The 10863-nt window shown below is 40.8% G+C and overlaps 1 protein-coding gene across 1 annotated transcript; it reads left to right on the top strand.

Annotated features, from left to right (window-relative positions):
* Positions 1-8: 8 nt before the first annotated feature.
* LOC101863926 (neuropeptides B/W receptor type 1-like) lies at positions 9-4768 on the top strand. The gene has a single exon (XM_005105992.3). It carries the CDS (start codon positions 414-416, stop codon positions 1719-1721), a length of 1308 nt encoding a protein of 435 aa, XP_005106049.1. The 5' UTR covers positions 9-413; the 3' UTR covers positions 1722-4768.
* Positions 4769-10863: the final 6095 nt, after the last annotated feature.

The following is a 10863-nucleotide window of genomic DNA, read 5'->3' as shown; positions in this document are numbered from 1 at the left end:
CACACACACACACACACACACACATACACACACAAACACACACTCACAAACACAAACACACACTCACAAACACACGCTTTGATTGCACACTCTTTGCATTCTTTTTTTGCGTTTATAAACGTCCATTTTTTACTACACTCCTTCTCTACCTTTGGGGTGTACAAATTGTATATCTCTTTCCTCCTCAAATGTATAAACAGCGCCCGTGCTCCCCACAAGAGAACTAAGTGGTTCTTCCCTGAAATGACATACAATAAGTTAAATTGGGAGCAAATATTCTCAAACTCAAAAGACAAAGTAGAAGTAGCCAGAGGCACAATAGATATCGTTTTCTTAGGTTGAAGAATGCCGGTTTGTTCCCAGACATATTCTGTGTTGCTAATAGTAGAGCTGCAAGTCTGTGGGAAAGAATCATGGCGTCCATGCTGAGCGACAGAATCCCTGTTCTGAACATTGCCACTAACATGAGCACAACAACGTCCCTGCAACAACAACAACAACCATCTCTGGCCCAGCTCGATCTCTTTGACCCGACCAACGCCTCTGCCACCATGTCTTGCGGGGGCCAGAACGTCTCCGACCACTACAAAGAGTTCTACATGATGGCTCAGTTTATCACTGGCCTCATTGTCTACCCAATTCTCTGCATCATTGGCATCACAGGAAACGTCCTAGCCTTGGTGGTGTTAAATCACAGAGACATGAGAACATCAACAAACGTTTACCTCTCCTCCCTCGCCGTCTCTGACACCTTCAAGCTCCTCAACGACGCCATGTATGTCATTATCGTCGCCATATCTCAGTCGGACCAAGACCTCTCTGAAAAATTCATGAGCAGCTTATACCCCGTAGCTCATTACGTATTCAACATGTCGGTCTGCGTGACGTCATGGCTGACAGTGAGTGTGGCTGTAGAGCGGTATATTTCCGTCTGCTATGCGTCGCGAGCTAAACAACTCTGCACCATCCCCAGAGCGAGATTTGTCTGCACCTTTGTCTTCATTTTCATGAGCATCCTGGCCATACCGTCTGGGCTACGCTACGAAATGATCACGATTCAGGACCACACGCTGAACACGACGTGCGTGGAAATCGTTCCAACCACGCTAGGGAACAATGAGGCGTTCATGAAACCTTGGTCGTGGATCCAGAACTCGCTGCGTGGCATCATCCCTGTGTTCATCCTAGTCTACCTAAACGTCCGCATCATCAACGAGCTGCGCAAAGAGCGAGTCAAGGGGAAGAAGTTTTCTGCACGCAATCGCATCACGCTGATGCTCATAGTGATTGTGTTTATGTTTCTGGTATGCATCACGCCAGATGCCATCATGTCAACGTTCTTCGGGAAAGGCTACGTAGAAGAGGACCATCTGGTCAAAGGAATACGGGAGATCACCGACTCTCTCCTAGCTGTCAACTCAGCCTTTAGCTTCTTCCTCTACTGCACTATGAGCGTTGTGTTCAGGACAACCTTCGTGAAGATTTTCTGGCCATTTCCTCGGAAACCTGGAGACGGGGAAGCCATACAGCTCACGTGCACCAACGCCTCCAGCACAGCGGCAAAAAAACAACAGCAACAGAAACAGCAGCAGCAGCAGCTTCAACAGAACACCACCACAACAGCTGATCATGTAGGACTGGTCAACAGCTCTCAGGTGGTCAGAGCAAACGGCTGTTCTCATGCCGCGGAAGATGGGGCTGGAAAGGAAGACTATTTGTGACGTGTCACCTCAGGCAGAAGATTGTTACAACCGACTGACAAGTAATTTCCTAGAGAATATTGCCCGTGGTAAACTGCTTCAGTGGCATAAAGTTCTGACACTTGATGCGTTTTCCAAAGTGAAAATTCAAGATTGTAGTCTCTTCCTGCTTTTCACACGTGGAGATATTGATTGTCATTAAGGGAACATGTTGTTAACTCTTTCAACATCATGACGTGGGAGCACAGACTCTATTCTGTGGAACAGAAAGCACATTTTTGCTGTAAGGAGACAAAATGGTTAACGATTCTGTGGTCTTCTTTTTTCACTATAATAATGGTCCAATCTCCTATTGAAAGACATGATTTCTGTAATTTATTGTATTTGCACATTTGGGTCACATTATACATTACGCCTTCAAAGAGTGTTTCACCCACGCATGTAACATTGGTGTGACCTTTTTATTTTAAGGCGCCGCGCCCATCATAACTCGTGTACAGGAAATAACATCGCTTAAGACACTTACCAAACGGAGCATACAGCATTGCATTAATTGCAAAGGTATAGAGCTATGGGGTGAAAGAGCAGAGACTCATAATACCCTTGTCCGACTCCAACCGTATATTATACCCCAAATTAGGCCGTACCATTTGTTTTGTTGTTGTTTTTTGTGGGGGGTTTTATTGGGGGGGGGGGGGTATGAATTATACTGTTGTTTTATTCTCCAGTGCACCAGAAATGCTCAAGGCTTAACGTTGAGTATTCTTTTTACTTATTACAACATCCAATCACCAACTGTTCTTACGGTTGAGTATAACATAAACTGCGACAAAGAATCTGTCGGACCTTAATTGATGGAAACACAGGTGAAGAGAGCGGACACCAACGACAAGCAGATTGTCGTGTTGCAAATGGCGATGGTTTCTTTTGTTCTTACAACTGAAGCAAAATGGCTCTCTCAGCTGCAATTTTATTTTTTAGCCGGTTTCAGCCTTAGCTGTAGAAATGATAACGTACATATGAGAGGGGGTGTAAAGAAGCAGCGAAAGGATTGAAATCAATATTTGATTCATATCTTTTGTCAAAACAGAATATTATTTTCGTCATGTTTTCGTTTTCCAGACCTTTTGTAAAACTCTTTTTCTCTTGGGATGATTCTGCAACGGCAACCCGTGGCAAAACGTTCCTATGTGTTATCGGACGCTGACAATTGCACAATCAATGTGTCATCATTTCTTGTGTGGAAAGCAAAATGAATTTTTCATCTCCTGTTTCTCAACTTTACGTGATTTTTATTTTCTGTTTTATGTTCAATATTTGTGCTGATGCCCTCGCTGTTGGAAGAGACAGCTTTGTGGATTTTCCTGTTTTGACATTGATGAGGGGCTGTGGCTTTTTAATCCCTAAATAATGAAGGTGTATTCTGTATTAATGAATCTTTATCCTGGATTAATGAATGTATAAAGATAATTTGTATGATGGAATAATGAATGTATAAAGTCTAATACTCATTTTGTCATTGTCATGTCTCCTTGTTAGCACAGTTTTTGGAGTCGCCCGTCTTAGAAAACAGCCAAGACCTTCTGCTGGATTCATGAGCAAATTTTTAAAATGTTGATGATACTAAATCCTCATAGATTATGGGAGACAGCGAGAGAGAGGAAGGGGTTGGGAGAGACAGAGTGTGACATTTAAAGAAAAGAAGCTGAGAAAGACAGGGAACGAAAGAGAATGAAAAGACGTGAAGAAAAAAAGCAGAAGAAAGAAATAATTATTAAGATATGTAAAAAGGGCAGGGGATGGGGTAGAGGGAACGAGTCGAGAAAAAAGCCGACGCAGAAGGTAAAAGAGAAGGAAGAACAGAAAAAGAAAAACAGAGAGAACGACACATAGGATATAATCGACAGAATGATGTTCAGGATATGGTCTACGAAATGATGTTTTACAACATCAGATTGACAAACAGGAAAACAGATCTGCCAGTGACATCTTGCAGTATATTGGGGGGTTTTTGTTCAGACGCACTCCTCTGTGTTGCAAGAATGTCCATCTACTGTACATGGGATAAATGCAATTGTTTAAAAAGTGATCAGAAATCTAGGCAAAAGGAAAAAGTATCATTAAAGTGTAAAATAAATTTACAGTAGAGAAGAAAAGCAATTAATACGAGATGAAGTGTTTCAATATGTTTTTAATTTTTGAACAATCAAATGAAGAGCACGAAATTGCTCACAACTTTCATCTTAGTGGCAATATTGCATGTATTGGATCATTAATACTGTGGATTATTTTCGCCCTCTTTATTCAGTCGGCATTTTTTATTATTTGCAGTGAGGTGGTCTGTATGTAATCCTCAAAAGATCTGTTAGTGTTGTTAGTGACTTGTTTCAAACGTTTTCTGGACCCTTCAACCCTCTGGCTCAGAACTTCCTGAGATCGGTGTTAAATCAGATGTCTTATAGTATTATACCGTGCTGCATCCACGTTGAAACTATTGCCACTCGAGTTCTTTGTGCTTGGTTTTCATGCTTAAAGTGTGATTGCGAACTCAATATCTCGTGTTGACTTTTAACTGAAGTGTTCATTTTTGTCTGGACAGTAGATGCGAATATGTGAATGATTGTGTCTGGCGTTTTCCATACAGATTCTATTTCGCTAGTATAATATAATTATGAACTTTTGTCCCCAATTTGAAGGATGAAGGTATTGAAAGTTTCGATTTTATTAGAGATTGCCTTTTATAATAATTGCAAAAAGACAGAAAGAGAATACTAACAGGCTTTTAAAAAGTAATTTGTACATTATAAGTTTTGCTTGTACGCTACTACCTGGAGAAAGCACAATTTTCTTAACAATTTTTTAAAATCTCGTCTTAACCCCCAATAGCCACACTGTCATAATTATGGCATTTCTTTGCTTTCTCCAACTCTGTAGCAGCAAGAACAGCATTACTCTGTCTATTAGATCTAGATTATAGTTGTTATTTACGAAAGTTAGACTTTCCATGATGTACTCAAGTAGCTAAACTTACCCTGTCATTTTGCGTCTGCCCTGATCAGGAAAAAAAATCGTAAAGAAGCACTTAGGAAAAGGGTCATGAATCTGGTCAGACTTCTAGAAGTCGCAACATATTTCCGTAACCTTAATCATCGTTAGTCGCTGTTTCAAATTTTATTGATATTTCATAAACAAGCAAACGGTCATTGAACGGCGTCCGAAGAATAATGGTCCAAATATTTACCTTGTTGGCAATCATAGGCCTCAGTGAGTAACAAAAGGCGTTTAATCTTTCCATTTGACAACTTCATATGGCTTTGCCAAACAATCCCTATCTGCCAAACAATCGTGACAAAAGAGAATCGTATTTACAGTTTTAGATAACAACGTATGAATGTCAGTTTTAAAACCTTTTCAAATCAATTCGTATCATTCAGGACAGAAGGGGGTGTGATGCCATCCAATCTTCCTGTGTGCGCCAGCTACGGCTCAGTGGGATACATCCATGTAGAAAAACGGAGATACTGTTTTTAAAAAATTCTCCACGTATGAATGGAACTCGTGTCACTAACGTTCACCACTAGGAGTGTAGCCGTTACACTACAGTGGCTGACCAGATGCCACTTGGCTAAGCTGTCGAATAGAGAAATGTTTTTTTTATTTGGCCCCAAGCGGAGAAAAAGTCGAGACCCGTTAGTGTGGGCGAACTTGTAGATCAAGATTCACGCAAGACGATAGGAGTTTAAATTTTAATGAAGGTAAGGGGAAATTGTCTGGAAAAGGGTTTTTAAAGACGGGGTTTTTTTAATGGGGAGGGGGGTAGGAAGAGATTCAACCCAAAGGCCAATACAAAGACAGGCAAGAGACGAAAAGCCACGGGCATAGAACATGGCGGGGGTAGAGTTGGGGGACTAAGGGCACGTGGTTGTGTTTCAAAACGTGCAAGTGTGTGCCTATAGAAAGGGGGGGAGGAGAGATGAAGACGGAGAGAGAGAGAGAGAGAGAGAGAGAGAGAGAGGAGAGAGAGAGAGAGGAGAGAGAGAGAGAGAGAGAGAGAGAAATAGACAGACAGACACACATACATATACACACACACACACACACACACAGAGAGAGAGAGAGAGAGAGAGAGAGAGAAAGAGAGACAGACAGACAGACAGACAGACAGACAGACAGACAAAAATGTTAGCAGACAGACAGACAGACAGACAGACAGACAGACAGACAGACAGACAGACAGACAGACAGACAGACAGACAGACAGACAGACAGACAGACAAACATGTTAGCAGACAGACAGACAGACAGACAGACAAAAATGAAATTAAAACATGGAATGATATCAATAAACGTTCTCGTCTTAATGTAATATGCTGTTTTCTGAAATTGTTCAGATGTTCATAATGTTGATGCACTCTGGATCACTGAATTCTCCTTGACACTGACTTGAAGCTCTACTTACTTCTTCGTCTAATGTTTAACGGACAATGCGGGTCATTTTGTTCTATTTCATTGTTCCAGACTTTGTGTGCATAAAACTACAGTGTACTTGCTTAATTTCCTGCTCTGCATACCGCTCCCCTACCCAACCCTTGCCTAAACAACGTGGTGTTTCATCAATCAAGACCAGGTTTTGCCTGGCCAAAAAACAATCCACGTCCAATTTCGCTTCCCCGGAATTTCTTGAGACGCTGTATCCTTCCGCCCACCCCACCCCACTCCCTGCCCCGCCCTTCCTTCGCAGTGTTGTTATTCTTACTTTTAATACTTTTATTTTCGATTTTAAGTCAGTGAGGCACAATATGGAGTGTTTAATTCAACGTTGTTAGAGAGTATTGAGTGACAGGTGCAAAGTTATGTGATAGATACCAGTTTAGCTAATCAGTGGTTGGTGTAAGACAGTATTATTATTGTACTCATTATCAGTTGAGCCAGTGAAAAGTATTGTAATGCTTTAAAAGATATGTAGCAGTAAGTCTGATCTTAGATCGGCATGTTGTTGTTTTTTTGTTTATTTGTTCGTTTGTTTGTTTGTTTGTTTGTTTTGTTGTTGTTGTTGTTTTTTATTTTTGTTTTTGTTTTGTTTTGGGTTGCTGTTGCTTTTTGTTTTTGCTTTTTTTTTGGGGGGGGGGGTTGAGACAGTGTAAAGCACAACTGATCTCCCATGAACATCTTTCGGACAAATATAGCATTTGGGGTACCTTTATTAGCAACAAACCAAAATTGCGTTTCCTATTCTTTTCATGAACACCGGCAGGACTGAACGCCCTATGGTGTTCCCATTCTGTTGTCCATGGTGTCAAGCAACATTGTCACCCCTTTGGTTCTCCCCTTTTCTAGTGCTGCTATGATTTCAATGGTTACGTTGTTTTAGCCTGGTGTTTTGCCATAATATGATCCCAAAGGCAATAAACCTCTTCTTTTTTTATTCTTACATAGTTCGCAGAATCGCCAAGGCAACCTTGCCTCGACTGTTCAACAAATTAATAGAGAAGTTTCATACCCAAGTCAAGCAATAATTATGTCTCCAAAGTGAGAACAGGATACAGGGTGTCCACGTGCCTCGTGATTCATTGGAGCAGGGGGAAATAGAACTAGATCTAACGCTAACATAAATACTATCTCACGTAATCACTCACCACCGTCAACATATCTAAAAATCATCATTGCTCTTAGATCCTTGACATACATTAATATTCCTTGAATAGCCATCTGTAATAGTTACATGTTATAACAAATATGTACGTAATACTCTATTGGATACTACCGTACGCACATTTTTCTACTAATCAGATGGTGTCAATCTCATAAATGTAGAAATGGGCAGGAACGGAAAAAGTAATAATCTAAAGAATCAAAGTTTGTTTGGGATTTTTTTTTTTTAAGTGGGGGATACAACCGATAGGTCTGTCAATCTTCCATCAGTGATAGGAATCTCTGTGCCGTCATAGGTGCGTGGCATGAGTGACACGTCATCACTCCGGCGACAGATTAGCTCGGCGAAGAATGTCTCTTAGACGGGACAACGACAGGAAGCCTGAACTGTCCAGCTGAAAAAAAACAGACAAAGCTACCGAGAGAAGGAGGAGAGAAACATTGAAAACTATTTTTTCTCTTGGCTTGAAGAACTACGATGAAAGATAGCCTATCAACTGTCTGTCATAGTGTTGGTTCTTTAGTTTTAGTAAAGAAAAGCACATCGATATTGTGAAGTAGCGTTCAGTGCTGGAGAGAGTAAAACACACTAAGTGTTACTAAAAAGGGGGCACGGGAAAGTTAGGGAAGAGAGAAGGAGTTTGTGTACGTGCGTCTGTGTGTGTGTGTGTTTGTGTGTGTGTGTGTGTGTGTGTGTGTGTGTGTGTGTGTGTGTGTGTGTGTGTACGGGCGCGTACATGTGTATGTATATTATGTATAAAGAATAACGCATTTATACAGGCGTTAGATAGGCTTGTGTATAACAAAATTAAATGCATTGTATAGATACACCTCCCCCCCCCCCCCACATTTTTGACACAAATGTTTGTTTTTTTATTATACGAGCCAAGGGTCGGTGTCTAAATCATGAGTATATAGGTATATATATATGTGTGTATGTATGTATGTATGTATGTATGTATGTATGTATGTATGTATGTATGTATGTATGTATGTATGTATGTATGTATGTATGTATGTATGTATGTATGTATGTATGTATGTATGTATGTATGTATGTATGTATGTATGTATAACCATAAATAACATTCCTTTCTTCTCAATATCTAGATTTCAACACAACTCTTCTGGATAATGAACACAGACAAAAGCACACACTATATTTGCATGATGAATCAATAATGAATCAGAAAAATGTTTTGACAAAATTAACCAAGTGACGCCAGTGGGATTGCTACCAATCTCCCTGTGCGAATTTCTATATGACAAGCGAATAAGAAGGGAGAAAAAAACGGGAAAAGCAAAAAAAGGGGGGGGGGGAGGAAAATGGACAATGCAATGGGCAAGCTTGCAAGAAAAGGGGTGTCATTCGTTATAGAAACAATCTGCACGCTTGTTTGACACTGTCTGTATGGCACGATTTATTCAGGCAGAAGAAGCACAGTTCTTGTGGCATATTCAGTCTTGTTTACAAGTTAGACGATACATTCTTTTGAAAACTTTTTTTCCGGCTTTTTATCCTTTGTTTCAAAATAGCGGGCGAGGCTAGCACGATTTACGCAGTTTATTCAGATTCATCAACATATTGAAGATCTCTAACATGACTCTTTGGTGCTCAGAGTATTTACACCTTAAGAACCGCAGGATTTAGCTACTCCAAGACACACACAAATTTGATTTACGGTTTGCTGTCCCCTTCAATTACAAAGTTAGCAACCGCACGCACGACATGTTCCAAAGTGGGTCACTTCCAAACAAAACTGTGTCCCGGTGTCTTCTCGCCAATGTTTCCTTGTCGGTGCTCGTTGTCCTTGGCAACGATCCGGGTGCAAAGGGAGAGAGAGAGAGGCAGAGAGAGAGGGATAGAGGAAGAGAAGGAGAGAGGCAACGAGAGAGCGAGTGATGTCCTGCAATCATCTCTCAGTTTATGTCTCTCCATGTCCTCTCTCTCTCTGTCTCTCTGTCTCTTTGTCTGTCGGTCGGTCTCTCTCTCTCTCTCTCTCTCTCTCTCTCTCTCTCTCTCTCTCTGCTGATGTGAGTAATCTTCCTTAAACATGAAATAAAGCTTAGCAAAAATCAACCTAAAAGAAACAAAACAGGGGTTTTTGCTACAGTGCCATGAAATGAGGGTCCCTTCCGGGTCAATGAAAATTTGGTCACCCATCAGGACCCTGGGATTGGTTATGGGTGTGGGGAGGAGGGGTCGTAAAGACGAGAATGAGTTGAATACAGATTGGATTGTGAACCTGTCAACTAACTGTACAGTATGGCAGATTTCAGATTTTCATCTACAGAGAGAGAGGGGGTGGGGGAGAGAAAGAGAGAGAGAGAGAGAGAGAGAGAGAGAGAGAGAGAGAGAGAGAGAGAGAAAAGGGAGCGGCATCTGGGTTGTAACGGTAAGGTGCTTCGCGGTCACACACAGAAGACCAGAGGAGATGAATAATAGAAAATCAACAACGCTCTCACCAATACCCCGCATTGGCTGAAGCTATGACAATTTGTCTGGCTTTATTTTGCACAATTTACGCTACCTAAAACTTCGTGTGTCTTTGACGAGACGTGCTTACACTCCATTAGGCCACATTGAATTGATTTAGAGCAAAATAAAAATAAGGATAACGTAAAATGAGGCGTCTGGTCAGTGATATTTTTGCTTTGGTTTTACTTTGTGTTGTTTTGTTTTTTTGTTGTTGTTGTTGTTGTTTTTGGGGGTTGTGGTTTGTTTGTCTTGGTTGTTTTGTTTTTTTTGTAGTTGGTGTTTTGGGAGTTTTTTGTGGGGTTTTTTCTAGTTTTTTGTTTTTGCTGGGTTTTTTATGGGGGTTTTTTTGGTTTTTGGCGGGTTTTTTGTTTGGGGGGGGGGGATAGGTGCGATTAGCCCACTCACTATGCATGTATTACTGGCTCCAACTTGAAGGTACGCTTCAGATTCCTCTGAATTCCCTGCACTGGTTGATTGAAATGTAGATCACTAAGAAATAGCTTCCATTCAATGGAAGGTTGGGTGTCATGTTGTCATGGCAACGATTCCTTTTCTCATTGAAGGCACTGTTGCTTTTTTTCTTTGCTTTTTCTCCTTGTGCGATTTCCTGTCCATAAGATTCGTATCTGGCTTTTATCTGTATTCTTATAATGTATATATGTACATTTATAATAATATGAAATGTGTTTGTGTGTGCATGTGTGTTTGTGTTTATGTGTGTGTGTATACTTATACATAATATATACGGAGTTGCAAAAGTTCTGCCATTCTCATTATAAACAATAGTTTTCAAGAAAGTGTTGGAATTGTAGTTAAAATGAACATATATGACTTGTGTGACTAGTGAGACCCCTTGGGCATGTGGAAACGAACGAAAAAAATCCAAAATCGGAAGTAGCACAGAGCACATTGTTGGTATTGCTTTCTCAAGGTGTACTGTGATACAGGCAATGCATCCTACACACAAAATTTGCTTCGAAACACACAGACAATGTGTCAACACACCTTGCACACAATACCATCCAGTGCCTT

The sequence above is a fragment of the Aplysia californica genome, unplaced genomic scaffold (assembly GCF_000002075.1).
Source record: "Aplysia californica isolate F4 #8 unplaced genomic scaffold, AplCal3.0 scaffold00505, whole genome shotgun sequence".
In the NCBI taxonomy this organism is placed as follows: domain Eukaryota; kingdom Metazoa; phylum Mollusca; class Gastropoda; order Aplysiida; family Aplysiidae; genus Aplysia; species Aplysia californica.
Note: the sequence above shows the minus strand (reverse complement) of the source record. Positions and strands in the feature narration are given on the sequence as shown.